At 45.4% G+C, this 20,666-nt stretch overlaps 1 protein-coding gene across 1 annotated transcript in view; it reads right to left on the bottom strand.

The window, feature by feature from the left end:
- Positions 1-871: 871 nt before the first annotated feature.
- SV2B (synaptic vesicle glycoprotein 2B) overlaps positions 872-20,666 on the bottom strand; it is a 97,733-nt gene continuing 77,938 nt past the window's right edge. Inside the window, exons 9-12 of the mRNA XM_010832160.1 lie at positions 20,507-20,640; positions 16,128-16,328; positions 8,490-8,649; positions 872-3,929 (exon numbers count right to left, since the gene is read on the bottom strand). Coding sequence (XP_010830462.1) covers positions 3,746-3,929; positions 8,490-8,649; positions 16,128-16,328; positions 20,507-20,640 — 679 coding nt within the window. The 3' untranslated portion in view covers positions 872-3,745. The remainder of the gene's footprint in view (positions 3,930-8,489; positions 8,650-16,127; positions 16,329-20,506; positions 20,641-20,666) is intronic.

The raw sequence follows: 20,666 nt of genomic DNA on the forward strand, positions 1-20,666 counted from the left end.
GCATCCAGGACAGCAGGTCCAAGAAAGGCTGCCTCAGCTGGGAAGTGTGGCCCCTTCGCCTATTGCCTTTCCTTGTGCTTCCCACCGAATTGTGGATGTGAGGGCCGGTGCTCCAACAGCTATCTCAGTCAATGAGGCAGCTTTGATGATGGAAACAGCACTGAAAACTGAGCAGCTGAAAGGCAGAAGTCTGTTCCTAATAATCAGATTACAAAGCAGCCACACTGGCCATGGCTTTCAGTTCTGCATCCCCAGAATTGAGTGTGGAGACTGGCACACAGTAGGGGCTCAGTAAGGATTTGTTGAATAAACAAAATGAATGACTGAATGCATGCTTGCTCAGTCACTCAGTTATGGCCAACTCTTTGCAACCCCGTGGACTGTAGCCCGCCAGGCTCCTCTTTCCATGGAATTTTCCAGGCAAGAATACTGGCTCGGGTTGCCATTTCCTTCTCCAGGCGATCTTACGGATCTTATCGACCCAGGGTTGGAGCCTGTGTGTCCATGACTATACACTAAACCCTTTCATGTTTATACTGGTCCTTCCACTTTTTCTAGGTAAAGCAATCAAGTGGACTTTCAGTGAATAGTTCCCAGGTAAGTGTTGGTCATATTTTCCCATTCCTCGAAGACTATGGGAGACTCTGTAGTAATATATCAGTGAGCAACCGGTCCAGAACTAGATCAACTTGCAACCCACTTGTAACCACTGCAAGCACTACGTGTCACCTTGGTCACATCATTTAAGCTCTCAAGGTCCCCACAGGCAGCATAAGAAGGAAATGATTGTCAGCATCCCGTCAGCACATCCAGTCAAAGATTCCAGAAGAGACTTCAGAGTCTAGAAATAATCTTTAGTCTCAGTTCTTTAAGGCTTGATTACAATTACTTTTATTATTATTTTTAATGAACTAATACAAGGGGCCAGGAAACCCTGGGAAAGAGATTATTTATTACATGACCTCAGGGTCGTGCGCTATAAACGTCACAAGTAGGCACACCCCTTTCACTATTTATTTCCAGTAAAACAAAAGATCGAGAAATCAGCATCAAGAGATGACACAGTACAGCTGAGACCATTAAAAGCAACTCCTCCCAAACTGGGCATCATAAAAGTACATCATGAACTGCGAACAGATTTGCTCAACGAGGGACAGCTCATCCTTCTGATTCTCCATGAATGCCATAGGGAGTTTCTCAGGGTAGAATGTGAAATGAAAAAGAAGCGCCTGGCCAGGAATGCTGTACATTATCCCCCAATGACCTGCCAAAGGGACTATTTTTAAAGATGCATTTATCTCAGCAGGAGTGACAGCATTTAAGAAGTGGCCAGGTCCCAGTGCCAGACAATCTTGCGTGGGAAAAGTCTGCAGAGCATGACTGTACCTCTACAAAGGCCTGGGTGATGGATGGGATGCGAATTGCCCTTGGTTGGCTAGATGGTTGGTGTATGGAGCCATAAGGATAATGCAGAAGTGAAAATTTGGGAATCAAATGGAGTTTACCCCAAATCGTCACAGCCATCCCAACACTCAAAAAAGAATCAGGCTTTAGATTTACAAGATCCATCCTAACTAGAAATGCAGGCTTTTGCTGCCTTAAAAATTTCTTAAGCAGTAACTAACTGTTCATCAAATTGTACTATCCCACTGAAAAATCATGTTATAAGGGAGGTAGTAATCCCAATTTACACCGTTCTCTTTTATGAACCTAGCCAGTGTATTTTGTATCACAAGCAAGTATATTACAGCTATGTTACATTGATCCTCTCATTATTGATGTAGCACTGATGTTAGGTAACTCCTGTAACAAACTGAGAGAAACACTAATACACAATGATACATTTACACATATGGGGGAGTCAGGATATCAAACCAGAGTCGATGAGTCTTCCTTCCCTGCACAGAAAAAAAAAATGGTGATCCAATTATCAGTGGACGAGAGAAGCAATGAAAACCTTTTAATCATTAAAACTGATCGCAGATCCAGGATAGAGAGGTGCCAGGAATTTACTCTTTCTCCTCTCCACCTTCTATACCAGAGTATAACCAAAGGATGGCTGGAAGCTATCACGGGGCCTAAGTGTGTCTCCAAAACAGAAAATACACTCAATGCTGCCATCTTTATTCTTCTTTAAATTTTTGAGGTTTCTGGTAGCAAAAGCCTGGCACTTTATAGAATTGAAAGCATCACAGATCTAAGGGCTAGTTCTTGTAGACTGACATCCATCTGGCCTCAGGGTTCACCTCCAGGACCCAGGGCTTATAGCTCACAGTCCCTTCCACGAAAGACGGTTCTGATGGGTGAAACAGTTGTTCTTTTTCCATGGATTCAAGACTTCAATCTATTACTGACCTTTGCCAAAGCAGTTTGTCCTGAGTTCCTCACCCCACCCCCACCCCACTCCCATTCACGTTTCATGCTAGACCTCAGGAAAGTGTTCCTTGTGAGGACTGAAGAAAAACAGATATGACAACCCCTGCGCTCCCCAACTCCCATGCCAATGTCTGCTTCAAAAAGAAGCAGAACCGAGACACACAGAGTAGATTTCCATGGGTCTGACCATTATAATAAACACGGTCGTGTCTCACTGCCAAGTCTATACTTTGAAGGCCTGCAGCTGCCTTTCCCCACCCCGCCCTCCATCCCCCATGCCCACCACATCTCATTCCTGCCTACAAAGACGATGGCAGGAGCCACGGAACACTTCCCGTGTTGCCTCTGGGGGAGCAGGCACGTCAAATGCTAGGATGGATGATGGTGAGCTTGCGTTTCACCAGCAGTCTATGTAAGAGAGGAAATAATTCCTCCCCCACGAGAAGAAAAGAGCCAGAACGAGATGAACAGTGCAATGTGAGCTCATGAAGTGCATCCTCCCGCCAGCAAGTTAAATGGCTATAAGAAATTGTGCTTGCACTTCACTCCATCAGCCCCAATTTCCTGGGACCTCAAACACCAACTCCTCTCCAAATATGGCTAAATGCTGGTAAATATTTGCAGACACCATTTCTGCAAATGAAACCCAAAGACAATTATGTACAAAGTTAGTTTACAGAATGCCTATCCCCTTAAGTGTTTTTGACTAGATCAAAATAGGAATAAATATTATTCTTCAATTTACCCCCTAATCATCATGGAAAACTTAGGACTATTGGAGGGGGTGACATAGATTTCTAGAGATATTGCTAAAATATTTGGTTTCCTATATCAGAGTATCTTCAATGCTATTGTGCCAATTTTCAAATGGAAACTATGAGAAGTAACACTTTAACTGCAAAAATATATGTATCATATGTACTTCAGAATTCAGATGATGACTCAACTTCCCCACCAAGTCCATTTGTTAAGTCCTTGGGCTCCGAGGAACTTTACGGAGGAACGTGAGTGTTTCTCAAGTTCATTTTGAAATGCAAGAAAGTCCTTGTACCTTACTTGCAGAAATACACACCCCTTGCTTAGTGTGTGCTCCCACTGTGGGGTGCTCTCCCCCTTGGGCTGGGGACACTAGAAGCCAAGCATGGAGTTCTGAGATTCTACGGGAGGACAGCTCAGGAAACCCCCAAATCAGTCACCTGAGTTACAAACATACAGACAGCGGAAATGGGTGCTAAGCTAGGGGTCACAAGTTCAACTTTTCCTCCTGCGCTATCCAGGTGTCCACCAGACAGTGACAGACAGGAATTGAGGGCACTGCTGAGGTTCCCAGACGGGGTTCTTCCAACATTTCCTTTCCCCAGTAGGTGGTTCACATCAGGACCTGTTCTCGAGTCTCTGGCAGTCGAAGAGCAATCAGGCCACCCCCAACGAGAGAAGTGGCCGCCAGAAGGATGGGGACCACTTTGGTGATCCCAACGAAAGAAGCGAAGATGGTGTTTCCCAGGATGGCGCCAAATTTGCATAATCCGTTGAGGATGCCAAAGGCTGTTGCCCTGTAAAAGAAGGAGAAAGTAAACCATTCTGAAGGATACAAACTAGACCGCCTTAGATGTGTGGGACTGGGTTCTTTCTTTCCCTTGCTAAAGAAGTAGAGTGCAGCCTGGACGGGAGGAAGTCTGGGGGAGAATGGATGCATGTGTAAGTATTGCTGAGTCCCCTCGCTGTTCACCTGCAACTACAACATTGCTTTCTAATCAACACATTCTTTTCTACCACAACACGAAATAAAAAGCTTTTTCAAAAAAAATAAAAAATAAAAACCCTGTCGGAGTGAATCCCTCAAGCAAATAATCAGAATAATAAAGAAGTATAGTGAAGGTGTGGGAGGGAATTTTTTCCCCTAAATATCAAAGTAACACATTCTTATTTTAGCCTAATTTGGCAACACAGAATAACATAAAGATGCAAGAATTTGTAACTTCACCACTGCAAGGAATCACCATTATTAACATTTTGGAGTATTTCCTTCCAACTTGAGTTGTTCACAGGCTTCCCAGGTGGCGCTAGTGGTAAAGAACCCACCTGTCAATGCAGGAGACATAAGAGAGGCAGGTTTGCTCTCTGGATCAGGAAGATTCCCTGGAGGAGGGCATAGAAACCCACTCCAGCGTCCTTGCCTGGAGAATCCCATGGACAGAGGAGCCTGGCAGGCCGCTTCCATGGGGGTCACAAAGAGTCACACACGACTGAAGCAACTTAGCCTGCACACAAGTACCTGAGTATTGTGACATATTGCAAGAATGAAAAAGGATGAAGCAGAAAGTGTAAGTGTTCCCCATTAATAACTCCTCTACCTTCTTGAGGCAAAAAACAGTTCTGCCTAAATAGCAGATCTCCAGATATAAGACTGTATTTCCCAGACTCCTGTGCTTCTGAGCCTAGCCACGTGAGTAAGTTGAAGCCAATGGGATATAAGTACAAGTGGCAGTTCCCGAGAAACTTCCTTAAGAGATGTCAAGAGTGGTCTTTTCCAACTGCATAGCACAGGGAACTCTGGTCAATGTCATGTGGCCATCTCGATGGGAGGGGCATTTGGGGGAGAACGGATACATGTAAATGAATAGCTGAGTCCCTCTGCTATTCACTTGAAACTATCTCAGCATTGCTAATTGGCTATGTGCTGTGTGCTTAGTTGCTCAGTCGTGTTTGACTCTTTGTGACCCCATGGACTGTAGCCAGCCAGGCTCCTCTGTCCATGGGATTCTCCAGGCAAGAATACTGGAGTGGGTTGCCATGCCCTTCTCCAGGGATCCTCCAGGGGATCTTCCCAACCCAAGGATCAAATCCAGGTCTCCCACATTGCAGGCAGGCCCTTTACTGACTGAGCTATCAGGGAGGCCCAATAATACTGGAGTGGGTATCAGATCAGATCAGTCGCTCAGTCGTGTCCGACTCTTTGCGACCCCATGAATCGTATCACGCCAGGCCTCCCTGTCCATCACCAACTCCCGGAGTTCACTGAGATTCACGTCCATTGAGTCAGTGATGCCATCCAGCCATCTCATCCTCTGTCATCCCCTTCTCCTCCTGCCCCCAATCCCTCCCAGCATCAGTCTTTTCCAATGAGTCAACTCTTCGCATCAGGTGGCCAAAGGTTGCCAAAGTACTGGAGTTTCAGCTTTAGCATCATTCCTTCCAAAGAAATCCCAGGGCTGATCTCCTTCAGAATGGACTGGTTGGATCTCCTTGCAGTCCAAGGGACTCTCAAGAGTCTTCTCCAACACCACAGTTCAAAAGCATCAATTCTTCAGTGCTCAGCCTTCTTCACAGTCCAACTCTCACATCCATACATGACCATAGGAAAAACCACTCCAATATAAAATAAAAAGTTTTGTTTTGTTTTAAAGAGTCCTTTTTCCTTCCATCTTGCTTCCTGGAGTGTAGACAGTCTCACTGCAGACCATGACTGAGGTCATGAAAGAGGAAGAAACAAGATAAAAAGAGCCCTCAGTTCCTATCTGCCTACGTCTGTCTTATTAACATCTGGAGTCTCTCACTCATGGCAGAACCTAATCCTAAATGGTATTAACCACACTTCCCAGTGATAACTACTGTTAACCATCAATTGTCTTCTGACTCCATTTATGTATACAGGCAATACTCTAAGCACTATTGGAATTTTCCAGGTAAGAATACTGGATTGGGTTTCCATTTCCTTCTCCAGGGGATCTCCCCAACCCAGGGACTGAACCCTTGACTTGTGCGTCTCCTGAATTGGCTGTCTTTCAGTCGTTCAGTCGTGTCTGACTCTTTGCGACCTCATGAACTGCAGTACCCCAGGCTTTCCTGTCCTTCACCACCTCCTGGAGTTTGCTCAAATTCATGTCAATTGAGTCAGTGATGCCATCCAACCATCTCATCCTCTGTTGTCCCCTCTCCTCCTGCCTTCACTCTTTCCCAGCATCAGGGTCTTTTCCAATAAGTTGGCTCTCTACATCAGGTGGCCAAAGTACTGGAGCTTCTGTTTCAGCATCAGTCCTTCCAATGAATATTCAGGGTTAATTTCCTTCAGGATCAATCGGTTGTATGTCCTTGCAGTCCAAGGGACTCTCAAGAGTCTTCTCCAACACCACAGTTCAAAAGCATCAATTGATGCTTCAGCGCTCAGCCTTCATTATGGTCCAATTCTCACATCCATATGTGCCTACTGGAAAAACTATAGCTTTGACTATACAGACCTTCGTCACCAAAGCAATGTCTCTGATTTTTAATATGCTATCTAGGTTTGTCATAGCTTTCTTTACAAGTCACTAAGCTACCTTAGAAGCCCATGTTCTGAGCACTAGTCCGCCCCAAATTAAGTAAACTGTCTGTATTTCATACCACAAGTTTATAAAGAATATATATATTTTTACTTTAAATTCTTTTTACATTTTTTCTATAACCATGCCACACTTTATCTTTATCCATTTTTTTCCAACTCCAACCCCAGTCTTTTTGTTTTCATAATTTTTTGGATATTTTCATATGTGTATTTCTCCAAATAAACTTTACAGTCATTTTTTTCGAGTTTCCCAGGGTGGGAAAAAAAAAAATCTCATCGAGTTGTGAATGAATGCTTCAAAAGCTGAAAAATACTTAACATTTTTGTGAGGTTAAATCTTCTTAGATACATATTGACATATATTTAAGTTTTATTTTATATCTCTCAGTAAAGTTTTATGATTTCTTCACATAAGCTTTTCAGTTTTCTCATCAAATGGATTCTAAAATATTCTATGATTTCTTCCATTATTAATGAATTTCATTTTATTTTTAATATTTGATCTTTTTGAAGATCTATAAATTCTTATGTCAGTTTTATTATTGACCATTTTACCAAATTATTTTATTGTTTCTATTACTCTCTTTGTTTAATTCCCTTAGGTTCCCTGGATTTAAAACCACATATCACTGAAACAGTAACTTTCCACCTCTTATTTTTTGTAATAGAAGTTCTTTGATTAACAGAAGAGGTTTCAAATACAGTATTCTGTGCTTTTCCATAGCTATCTGTAATCCAATACCTCTGTTGTCAATCTTGGGAATATCATTATTTTCTGCAGAATTGCATTTACTTGCCTTCCACACCACTTCACACTCATTTCTGGCCCAAGAGCCACTCACATGCAGTCCTGAAAAATCCCCCCTCCACATACTATGAATCCATTTAAAATACTGAGAAAGTGACATGGAACAATCTCCAAAATACATGCCTGTGAGAATAAAGCATGGCATAGAATGTTAGCATGTTCTCATCTTGGTTTTGAAGGGCGGGATGGTAACATACACACAGAGATGGTAGCAAAACACACAAACACATGCACACACAAACACATACACACATGCATTCCCATTCATGCAAAGAATATTTCTAACGAGTACACGAGAAACTGGTAGCAATTGCTGCTTCTGAGAGCGGAACTAGCAGCCTATGGTGGAAAAAAAATTGAACTTTTCATTGTAAATCTTGTTTTTTCACTGTCTGATTTTACACTGTCTGTGTAACTTATCTATTAAATAAAGAAAAAATCCACGGAAGAAAAAAATTCCCCCTCCATGAGAAGAAATTACCTGCTAAGCGATGGGCCTTGATTCTATGCCTTTAAATCAGACCTCTTCCTAAAGAGTGTGCATGAAAGAAAATAAACGCTGCGCGTTCCTGCCACATTCTCTGCAAATCCTAACCATCGTGCCTCATGCCACCTTTATTTCTGCTCCACGCTTTGTCTGTCCAGCTCGTCCCCTGTCTCCTTCATGTCCCACTGGCAGGCCTGTTCTCACCTCCCTTTGGGTGGCACATACATAGGTTTGGCCCTGGCTTCTCTCTCCTGAACAAGGTTTGCCCTGGTCCTTTACATCTTGCCATCCAACCCACTCTATCAAGCCTTAAGCCTTCCCAAGCCCAGGCCTATGCCAGCCTCTGGGCAAGAGAAACTCAACAACCCAAGAGACATTTGGTCCATCGAACTCCAAGAAGACCAAGACGGCCGCGGTGGAGGATCTCGGGGCAGGCTGACTCCTGGCTAAAGAAGCCCAAGCAAGTCCCAAGGGAAGCACAGGGAGGAGCTGACCTCTGGTTGGTGGGATACAGCTCCACTGTGATCACATCCAGCGCGTTCCAGGCAGCAATGCTGGTCCCGCAGAACAGGCACTGCCAGCCGATCATCGCAGACTCACTGTTGCCGAAAAACAGGAAGAAGCAGCAGACGGCCGAGATGAGCATGGAGCCACCTGCCCAGGGAGATCAGAGGAGAAAGAAACATGAAACCCAAGTCAGACAACACCTGCAAAAGCAGGTTCATCTCCACACACAGAGAGCACAGCTTGGACCCCCACATGGCACCCCAGCCATGGAATTAGAGCCTTCTGCATGGGTCATGTCACCAGAATGAGCCCCCAGGAAGGATTTCGAGATTCTCCCTCCCTAGTACTGTCCAGTGGTCATGTATGGATGTGAGAGTTGGACTGTGAAGAAAGCTGAGCACCAAAGAATTGATGCTTTTGAATTGTGGTGTTGGAGAAGACTCTTGAGAGTCCCTTGGACTGCAAGGAGATCCAACCAGTCCATCCTAAAGGAGATCAGTCCTGGGTGTTCTTTGGAGGGACTGATGTTGAAGCTGAAACTCTGATACTTTGGCCACCTGATGCAAAGGGCTGACTCATTTGAAAAGACCCTGATGCTGGGAAAGATTTAGGGCAGGAGGAGAAGGGGACAACAGAGGATGAGATGGTTGGATGGCATCACCGACTCTATGGACATGGGTTTGGGTGGACTCCAGGAGTTGGTGACGGACAGGGAGGCCTGGCGTGCTGCGGTTCATGGGGTCACGAAGAGTCGGACACAACTGAGCGACTGAACTGAACTGAACTGAGTACTGTCCAGCCCAAAGTAACTGAAGACAAGGCAGAGAGGGTGGATATTAGTTCAGAAACTATTATATGCCAGATTTCCTAAGGTGCCTGAAATTCATCAATGTCAGAAGACTCCATTCTTGGGACTTCCCCGATGGCTCAGTGGTAACAAATCTGCCTGCCAATGCAGGAGGCACGGATTCAGTCCCTGATCCCAGGAAACTCCCACAGGCCACAGGGCAACTGAGGCCCTGCTCCAGAGCCCCTGGGAGCCACAAATACTGAAGCCTGTTGCCCTAGAGCCCGTGTTCCACAACAAGAGGGGAGCTCCCCCTCGCCGCACCTAGAGACAAGCCGGCATGGCAACGAAGACCCAGTACAGCCAAAAATAAATAAATAAATGAAAAATTTTTTAAACCCAGGACTCCCACATTGCAGGCAGATTCTTCACCAGCTGAGCCAGCAGTATAAGTGAAAGTCGCTCAGTCTTGTCCGACTCTTTACAACCCCATGGACTGTCCATGGAATTCTCCAGGCCAGAATACTGGAATGGGTAGCCTTTGCCTTCTCCCAGGGATTTTTCCAACTCAGCCACCAGGGAAGCCCCTTAATTTTTAATTGAAGGATAATTACTTTACAATATAGTGACAGTTTCTGCCACACATCAACACGAATCAGCCACAAGCATACATATGTCCTCTCCCTCTTAAACCTCCCCCGACTTCCCTCCCCATCCCACACCTCCAGGCTGTCACAGAGCATAGGCAATCATCTTTTTTTTAAGACTCCATTCTTACGGAGCTCAAGTTCAACTGGACACGGGTTACAGAAGAACACCTGATCAAGAGCCCCGCTGCGCACTCTTATGTATACCACCTGCATCCCGGATATCTAAGCTACCCTCCTCAGCCCTGCCCTGTGCCCCAGGAAGCTAACCCCTGTGGACGGCATGCCTGCGGCTGGCTCCCTTGTCAGTTGCAGGGAGGAAGGGCTCGGGGTATTTCATGCCAGTTCCCAGCCTGCTTTATAAGCCCTTTTTGGGGCAAATGTTCCATCCCTCCAGGACTATAGTTTCTCCCGGATGCCTCCTCCTCCTTGGTTCTAGCTCTCTCTGGGTTCAGTTACTGCTGTTTTCTCCCTCTGTCCCTAGAGATAGAGCCTGCTGCCCACTGTCACTAGTATCTGGGGGTCTCATCAACCTCATCTATCCCCATAACCCTGCCCACACATTTAAATGCTGCTCCATCGTACAGTCTTCACCAGAACTATCTTGGGTGAATTCCTTTTCCCACCAGGACTCTGGGTGATACAGTTAATAACAAGAGATCCCCTTGAAAGAAGGCTAAGTCGCACCCTACCCAAATTCAATACATCCAGCCCAGAAGAGCTGGGGAAGTCTTGAGTGGGTGCAAGGCAGGGATCAAGAGTATGTCAGGAAATATGGTGGGAATAGTTGGCAGAAAGGAAGAAAATAAGCAGGTCCCAACCAACCAGCTGGGAAACAGAGAGGAGTCCCCACCAGGGATCAGGAGCCTGGAGGAGGGAGTTCTTCAGGTTGCGAAGGAACCAGAATGCTGGTCTGGCCTCCCCTGCAAGTGCCTCCCTGGGTGGGGTAGGGGGGACACCTGTGCCTGGAGCCTCACCATCAGACCCGGAGCCGCTGAGACTCATGCCAAACCCTGCTGACGAGCTGGGGGACGGTAACTGTCCACCTGCATTCTGCTGATTCTGGGGAAGGATAGGGCTGTGGCTGGGTAGCATGCTAACCTCTTTCCAGCAGTGAGGAGAGAACTAGAGTGGGAGGAGACTGCTATCTACTGGACCACAAGTGTCCTGAGAACCGTATCGTCAACATGCATGCATTGCTCAAAGTGGCCAGCCGTGGGCTTTGGTGTACAATGCTTATTCAACACAAAATATTATCATCAAAGAAATCATAGGGAACCATTGCTGTTGTTCAGTTGCTAAGTCATATCTGACTCTTTGAGACCCCCCTCCCGCCGCTCGCTGGATTGTAGCCCATCAGGCTCTTCTGTCCTCCAGTATGTCCTGGAGTTTGCTCAAACTCATGTCCATTGAGTCAGTGATGCCATCCAACCATCTCATCCTCTGTCCCCCTCTTCTCCTCCTGCCCTCAATCTTTCCCAGCATCAGGGTCTTTTCCAGTGAACTGGCTCTTCACATTAGGTGGCCAAAGTACTAAAGTTTCAGCTTCAGCAACAGTCCTTCCAATGAATATTCAAGGTTAATTTCCTTTAGGATTGACTATGTTGAGTCTTCCCACTATAGATCCCCCTGGTCCCCAGTTCTTCCACTCTCATCATTAGTCCTTATTCTCCTTGTTTTGGAGAGGCCTGAGGTCAACCCCAGCTGCCCCTGTGTGATCTTGAGTCAGACACTTAACCTCCCTGAGCTGTCTCACTTTCCCTATCACAGGGTTACAGTGAAGGTTAAATATATTAATATTTACAAAATGCCTGGAACAAAATCTGACCTCTAATAAGCACTTCCTAAGTGTTAGTTCAATGAAATTTCTAGTTTATGTCTATCTCTCCAACAGATCATTTTTTCCTTAAGCACAAGGATGCTGTCTGTCTCAATTAGCATCGTATTCCCATTGCTGACCACACAGCCTGGTGGAGAACTGTCCTGGACAAATTAATGTTTATTAAACTGAATAAATGAGGAATAACAGGCTCATCAGGAAAAGTTTCTTCTCTGCTGTTAACAAGGCACAATTCTGGCCCGAAGAGGGCACAGTGGCAGAGTAAGCAGGATAAATGATGCTCCAGCAGACTTGACTGGGGGTTGTCTGAGGGTCTTGGGAAAGGCAATTTCAAAACAGATCACTCCACATCACATCGAGACATTAACTGAGTACCGGGTAGGTACTGGGCCCTGAGAATATAGCAGTTAATACTCTGTACACCAGACCTTTTTCTAAAGATACAAAAAGAACACTGTATGAGCTTTTAACAGTCTTGCTCAGAAATGAAACAGACATTAGTAAAAGATGAAAATATGAAGACAAAGGTCTATATAGTCAAAGCTATGGTTTTTCCCGTAGTTATGTATGGATGTGAGAGTTGGACCATAAGGAAGGCTGAGTGCCAAAGAATTGATGCTTCTGAACTGTGGTGCTGGAGAAGACTCTTGAGAGTCCCTTGGACAGTGAGGGGATCAAACCAGTCAATCCTAAAGGAAATCAACCCTGAATATTCATTGGAAAGACTGATGCTGAAGCTGAAGATCCAATACTTTGGCCACCTGATGCAAAGAACTGACTCATTAGAAAAGACTCTGATGCTGGGAAAGCTTGAAGGCAGGAGGAGAAGGGGACGACAGAGGACAAGATGGTTGGATGGTATCACTGATTCAATGGATATGAGTTTGAGCCAATTCCAGAAGATAGTGAAGGACAGGGAAGCCTGGAATGCTGCAATCCATGGGATCTCAAAGAGCTGAACACGACTGAGTGACTGAACAACATATAAAGAATGATGAATGGTAAGTATTAGCTGCAGATATCCAGTTTGGGGAGTACGACTAGTTAGCATTGGAGAACTCTATTTTCAGCTGGGATGCATTCATGATGACAAGAAGAGACTCCATGGAGAAGGAAAGAATATGTGCTGTCTCCCTGCCCCGCCTGCTCCCTGTGCTCAGCCCTCCCTGCACCCTTGGTTGAGGGGGGCGGTCCATTCTCGTTCACAGGGGCACCCCCCTGCCCCCAACCCTTCATCCACCCTCATCTCCCAAGAACTCTTTCGGAGCTGACACAGAATTCACTATTCAACCCTAGGACTTAAAAGACCTGTGATAGAAATCCACTTCCCGGGGACTTCCCTGGTGGTGCAGTGGCTAAGAATCCACCTGCCAAGGCCGGGGACACGGGATCGGTCCTCGGTGCAGGAAGACCCCACATGCCTCAGGGCAACTAAACTTTTCCATCACAACTACGGAGTCTTCGGGCCCTAGAGACCATGCTCTGCCACAAGAGAAGCCACTGCAATGAGAAGCCCACGCACACAGCTAGAGAGCAGCCCCTGCGCTCCAGAACCAGAGCAAGCCCGCAGGCAGCAACAAAGACCCAGCATAGTGGAAAATAAAATAAACAAAGAAATTTTTAAATTAAGAAAAATATTACTAACCTGAAGCTATTATATATGGAATGGATAAACAAGGTCCTACTGTATAGGACAGAGAAATACATTCAGTACCTTATGAGAGAGCTTCCTTGGTGGCTCAGTGGTAAACAGTCTGCCTGCCAATGCAGGAGACTCAGAATCGATCCTTGGTCCAGAAAGATCCCCAAAACCATGGAGCATCTAAGGCCATGTGCCACAACTACTGAGCCTGTGCTCTAGACCCCAAGAGAGGCAACTACCGAGCCCACGAGCCACAGCTCCTGAAGCCCAGGCATCCTAGGGCCCGCGCTCTGCAGCAAGAGAAGCCGCTGCAATGAGAAGTCTGCGCCCCGCAACTAGAGAGCAGCCCCCAGGCCCTGTTGCTCTGTGTGCAGCAACAAAGACCCAGCACCACCAAAAATAAATAAATAAATCATTTTTTAAAAAAAAGAACAAGAAATTCACTTTCTTGTATGAAGATTGCTCTTTTCTTCTCCAAAACCGTGGGGTTTTTTCCCATAAAAATAGACCTGTCAGAGCCACTCCAATTGATTTAGTTCAAGTGCCAAGTAAAAATGTATGGCTTCAGTCGCCTGTTTTTCTTCTCTAGGTTGTTATTACACAGACCGACAGAGACTGCTTGAAACACGCTATTTGTCTAGCTCATTACATACTAATATTTCCAAAGTTTAAAAAAAGGGCCAGTGGCAGACGTGTCACACACTTACTCTCACTGGAGCAAACAGGTATTATTTTAACCTTCGTGGAAGAGAACCTCAGAGCAGTTGAGGAAGTCGTGCAGACTCACAAAGCCAGGGCCAAGATGGCCAGCTGACTCCCAGCCACCAGTCTCTGACACCACGCCACCCTGCAGGACCTTCCTGCTGAAAAACCTGGTGCCTCCAACTCATCCAGGAAAGAGGTCATCTTCGCTGATTCTGTCGGTCCCACAGCGCGACTCAGCCATGACTCAGTGGCAGACACCGAGCTGGGCACAGACATCACAGAAGTTGATAAGCCACCATCTTCCCGCATCAGGTTTCGGGTCTAACCAGAACACTGTGGCTGAAGAGGACACAGCTCAATCTGCTATGCCTGAGACATCACCATCATCTCGACGAGATTAAAAAGCAGAAACCACAGGCATGTCTTGGGCTCACCATTCTAAATATCCATGCAACTACTTATTGACAAAGAGACTCTGCAATTTATTTTGTGTCCTTTGAGGATCTTGGAATTAATTTTCCCTGACAACTACATCCCTGGGGCCGAACTCATGGCATGTGTATCAGCATACTGTCTGCTCCCCCTCCCCTGGCCTTGACTCATATTCTTTCTTTAATAATTTTATTAATTTATTTATGGCTGTGCTGAGTCTTCGGTGCTGCGTGGGCTTTTCTCTAGCTGCGACAGTGGGAGCTACTCTTCATTGCCGTGTGAGGGCTTTGCACTGCGGAGGCTTCTCTGTTTCAGAGCACAGACTCTAGGCACGCAGGCTTCAGTAGTTGTGGCTCCCAGGCTCTAGACCACAAGCGCAACAGTTGTGGTGCATGGACTTAGTTGCCTCAGGGCACGTGGGATCTTCCTGGACCAAGGATCGAACCCATGTTCCTTGTGTTGGCAGGTGGATTCTTAACCACTGGACCACCAGGGAAGCCCCTTGACCATATTCTCCTCTGTACATTTTCCCTGTGCTGTGCTCAGTCGCTCAGTCGTGTCCAACTCTTTCGTGACCCCATGGACTGTAGCCTGCCAGGCTCCTCTGTTCATGGGATTCTCCAGGCAAGAATACTGGATTGGGTTGCCATTCCTCCTCCCACCCCCGATCCAAGGATTGAACTTGTATCGTTTGCATATCTCGCACCGGCAGGTGGACTCTTCACCACTAGTGCCCCCTGGGAAGCCCCACGTTTACCCTGGCTCTGGGTGTATATATATTTTGTTTCTTGTTCACCATGCCTGGCTTGTGTTTTGGTAATAAACTGCTGCAAATCTGGCAGAATGAAGCAAGGCAGACATGAGAACCTGCAATGCACCGAGCGCTAGGAGATGCTTTGGGTGCACTGTGTTAAATTCTCACGAACCCCTGCCAGCTCATCATAAGTCTACTTATCTATAAAATGAGGCCCAGGGAGGTAAAGGAACATGTCCAAAGTCAAAGACTGGATTCCAACATGAGCCTGTCCAACTCCAAAGCCAGAATGTTATTACTATTAAATAATAAAAAGTAACGAGATTCATCTAAGATGATCAAATGAAATTGATGCTCATTTAAAAGCATTTTAGTGTATTTTTCCACCAAGAGGAATACAAAGTGGGTACAGCAGACGTATTTAACATCCTGCTGCTGCTGCTGCTGCTGCTCAGTCGCTTCAGTCGTGTCCGACTCTGTGCGACCCCAGAGACAGCCCACAAGGCTCCCCCATCCCTGGGATTCTCCAGGCAAGAACACTGGAGTGTTGCCATTTAACATCCTACTAAAGTGCTAATAGAATTGCTGAATCAGGAAACGAAGGCTTGTGCCTGACCTAGACTACGGATCTCAGAGATCTCCCAGGTGCCCTGGGGTTTTGCAGACTTGGTTCTATACCAGCATAATCCATCTTACCTCTGTGGTTTCCTGTGCAAGTTTTCTTGAAAAAGAAAAAGGGAAATCCCACTGCTTTTCCTCCACTTTAAGCCTCTGCCCTAGCCCAGTAGAATACAGACGTGACATCCCTGACAACTCACCAATCATCTTGAGTCTTCCGACTCTGTCCATGAGCAGGGCAGAAATGATGTTCCCAGGCAAGACAGACAGACTGCCAAGGAAGCTGACGAGGTAAATCAGGAAGTCGTTGTCTTGCTCTAAGTCCATGTGGCAGCCCTCCTTCTGCTCCAGAAAGGTGACGTTGATAAAATGACAGTTGATGAACTTATGTTGATAGAGGTCTGCGGAGAGAAGGAAACATGTGGCTCATGTGAAACAGGGATGGAGCGGGGAGAGTGCTGGGGAGACGGGGGGCGGAGGCAGGGATTGGAGTTACTCCCCTTCCTTGGGCAGGCAGCACCACCCCCTGGCCATCAGACAAAGTCAAGGAAACACGTGGTGATGACAAACCTAGACAGCATATTTAAAAGCAGAGACGTCACTTTGTGGACGAAGGTCTGTATAGTCAGAGCTATGGTCTTTCCAGTAGTCCTGTTCAGATATGAGAGTTGGACCGTTAAGAAAGCTGAGCGCTAAAGAACAGATTCTTCCAAGTTATGGTACTGGAGAAGACTCTTGAGGGTCCCTTGGACTTCAAGGAGATCAAACCAGTTGATTCAAAAGGAAATCAATCCTGAATATTCATTGGAAGGACTGATGCTGGAGCTGAAACTCCAATAATTTGGCCACCTGATGTGGAGAGCCTACTCACTGGAAAAGATCCTGATGCTGGGAAAGACTGAGGGCAGGAGGAGAAGGGAGCAACAGAGGAGGAGATGGTTGATGGCATCACCAACTCAATGGACGTGAATTTGAGCAAACTCTGGGAGACAGTGAAGTACAGGGAAGCCTGGCGTGCTGCATTCACGGGATCGCAGAGTCGGACATGACTTAGCAGCTGAACAACAGGAACAACAGGGGGCAAGGTACGGATGTAGCAAGAAATCTTTAAAAATGTAACAACTTGTGTAAGTTTCTCTAAGCAAGGGGAAATGCAATGAACATTCACTGAGGGACATGTGTAAGTAGAACATCTTTCAAGCCAGGTAACAGCCCTGTTTGGATCAACAATATGACACTGAGACCCACCCTGCCTGGGGTACTCCTTCAAGGATTCCCAGCTTATAAGAGGCAAATGACCAGAGAACTGGGTCCAGATTGAGCCAGTCACTCCAACGCCCTTGCAAAAACCTGAGCATGCTTCTAAATAAATACCACTGGCTCAGTGGTTGTGGGGGTTAGGCAGGAAATAGATGACTCCGTAGAGTAAAAATACTCTGCATGATGTTACAATGATGCATATTATCCATGTATCCAAGCCCATTGAATGGACAACACCAAGAATAAAGACCTTTCCCTCCGCCTATTGCTCTGGAAGTCTGTTCCTATCTCTAACTAAACTTTGAGATTTAGAAGCTTTGGCAGAAGTCTGTGAGGAAAGAGGGAAAATGTGGAGTGTGGAATTTTAAATTCTGATTTACTCTTTTGTGACAGGTGCTTCATAAATAAATGCACTGTTATGTATGTGGAATCTAGAAAAATGCTACAGATGAACCTATTCACAGGGCGGGAACAGAGACACAGATGCAGAGAATGGGCGTGTGGACCGGGGGTGGGGGAAGGGGACAAACTGGGCGGTAGCACTGACATATACACGCTGCCATGTGTGAGACAGGAGCTGTGGGAAGCGCTGGACAGCACGGGAAGCTCAGCTCAGGGCTCGGGGCTGACCTAGAGGGCAGGGTGGTGGGAGGGAGGCTCGGGAGAGAAGGGATGTATGCACGCGTGGAGCTGACTCAGGCTGTTGTGCAGCAGAAACCAGCACAGCTTCGTAAAGCAGTTATCCTCCGATTCAAAACTTTAAAATTTAAAAACAAAAGCCTTACTATGCAAAAAAAGAATAAACCTTACTGTGAACTATGGACTTTGGGTGATGATGTGTAGGTTCATTCATCATAACAAAGGTACCACCCTGGTGGGGGATGTTGATAATGGCGGAGGCTATGGTGTGTGACTAGGCAGCATATGGAAATTCCTGTATCTTTCTTCTAATTTTGTTGTAAACCCAAAACTTCTCTTAAAAAAAAATAAAGTCTTAAAAAGTAATAATAAGCATTTGCTTCGGAACCAGTTTCATGTTCTCTGGTACCTTCTAACATCAGCTGTTCCATGAGAAAGATCACTATATAGGCTCTCCACAAACCTGGGTTTGGGAACTGGGTCAGTGGCTGGCCCTCGTTAACTCCCCTGAGCTTCTGCCTATAAAGTCGGAGGAAACACCTGATGATAGCCACTGCTTCCCAGCTCTGATATTTCATGACTGCAAGTGTTTGCAAAATCCCAATCTCCCCACGTGGCACAGTGGTAGAGAATCCACCTGCCAATACAGGAGATGCAGGAGACCTGGGTTCAGCCCCTGAGTCACGAAGATCCCCTGGAGGAGGGCATGCATTCCTGTCTGGGAAATCCCGTGGACAGAGGAGCCTGGCGGACTACAGTTCATGGGGTCGCAAACAGTCGGACCCAACTGAGCTCTCACTCACTCACCTACCACGTTAGATGTTGCATATCTATGGCATATTAAGCTTAAAAAAGCAAATGTCACAACAATATGAGCTATATAATCAATTTACTTTTAAACAAACATGTATATTACCTATGTAAATAAACAAAAGGTTTGCAAGGACACTGTTACATAGCAGCTCCCTCTGGAAAAAGAGGAAACACTATCAGAAATCAAGTGCCAGATGGAAACAAAGCTTTATTTCAACTCTGCGTCCTTCCTAATGTTTGAATTTTTGCAATAATCATATATAAGTGTTATAGCTTTCTTAAATGCTAGGAAGACTAGTAAGCACAGACCCTACTAAATGAATTGATATGTTGGCCATGTCTCTACACACACGTGTAAGTGTGAACATGCAGACTTGATTGCACCTGTGTATATATAATGGGTGCCGGTATGTAGTGTATATATATTTGTGAATTGTGTGTAGTGTGTATGAACATCTGTGTCATATCGTGGTGTGTGGGAACATATAAACATATATAGTGCGTGTGTACGTGCTAAGTTGCTCCAGTGTTATCCAACTCTTTGCGACCCTATGGACTATAGCCCTCCAGGCTCCTCTGTCCAAAGGGATTCTCCAGGAAAGAATACTGGAGTGGGTTGCCATGCCCTCCTCCAGGGGATCTTCCTGACCCAGGGATTGAACCTGTGGCTCTTATGTCTCCTGCACTGGCAGGAGGGTTTTTTACCACTAGCACCGCCTGGGAAGCCTATATATGTATATATAGTTCATACATACGAAGTATACAGACACATAAAGTTACTTGGGCTTAAGTGTCACTAAATTCTGTGAATATATATATTCATAGAATTATATATATATACAAAAAACGTTAATGAAATAGCAGATTTTATCTTGGAAACTCCTAAAATATTTTACATAAATAAAATGTACTTGCTGACATTGAAAGAAGAAGAAAATAAAAGATATGCCAAAGATGAAATGTACAAAACTCCCCAATATTTTTTTAAGTTCCATAATGGACTATTTAAAGACCCAGGGATATTTAGAGACCAGATATTGAATTGCTTGAGATTGGCGTCATAAAGGGGAAAAAGATGTTCTCGCATTAAACTGTGCCATGGTGCCAATGCCAGGGAGAAAGCATTGATCCGGACACAATGCAAGTATTTCAGAGGAAGACTCACAGACTTTACAGCTTAACAATTAAGGGATGAAGCCAAGCTTCCCCCACTTGTTATCTGTGGCCTTAATGTAAGTTGCTTAAGCCTCTGTTTCCTTAGTTGTAAGATGTGGATGTTGCTACATTTCTTACTTGAGACAGTATCGGTGAAGCCCCTGGTAAAGCTTAGTTAGTTTCCTTGTAACCCAGCTCCACTTGGTATTAATTCATAACGAGAGCAGTAAAAATAATGAGGAGTGAGAGAGAGGTGGAATTTTGTGATTTTTTTTTAATCATGGAAGTCTGAAATGGTGTAATTTTAAAATATTCTTATCTTATTTCATGCATGAAGCTTGAAAAGATGCAGTTTTTCCTTTTCATGTATTATCGTGAGAATTTTATAAGTTTCAAATTATGCTAAGTCTTCAAGAATGCACTTCAGGCATAAAATGTAACCCTCTTGGAATGCTATTTTTTTTTAATCTGGGTCATAATTTGTTCCTACCAAAGACCCTGAGCATACACTTGTTGAGATCAGAACACTTGCCCAGTGCTTCTATTTCTATTTTACGTGAGATCTTTGGCATGGCAACTTCTTTGTGCCCTGCCTGGGGCAAGAACCCAAGACTCAGCACACACACCAGTGAATACTTTACTATTCCTAAAGCTTATGGCTGAGCAGTCGGACAATTTCTAGACACCAAGCTTACCCTGTTCACGCTCTTACCTGTGTTATAAAAGATGGTCGATTCAATGGTGCAGTTTTTGAAATAGGTATCAGTCGATGTAACATCCTCAAAATAGCACTCGTCAAATAACGTGTCCTCAAAGAGTACATGTTTAAAGTACATCTTTGTGAACCTATGGGGAAAAGAAATAGCCCCCAA

Source organism: Bison bison, unplaced genomic scaffold (assembly GCF_000754665.1).
Source record: "Bison bison bison isolate TAMUID 2011002044 unplaced genomic scaffold, Bison_UMD1.0 scf7180017860443, whole genome shotgun sequence".
In the NCBI taxonomy this organism is placed as follows: Eukaryota; Metazoa; Chordata; class Mammalia; order Artiodactyla; family Bovidae; genus Bison; species Bison bison.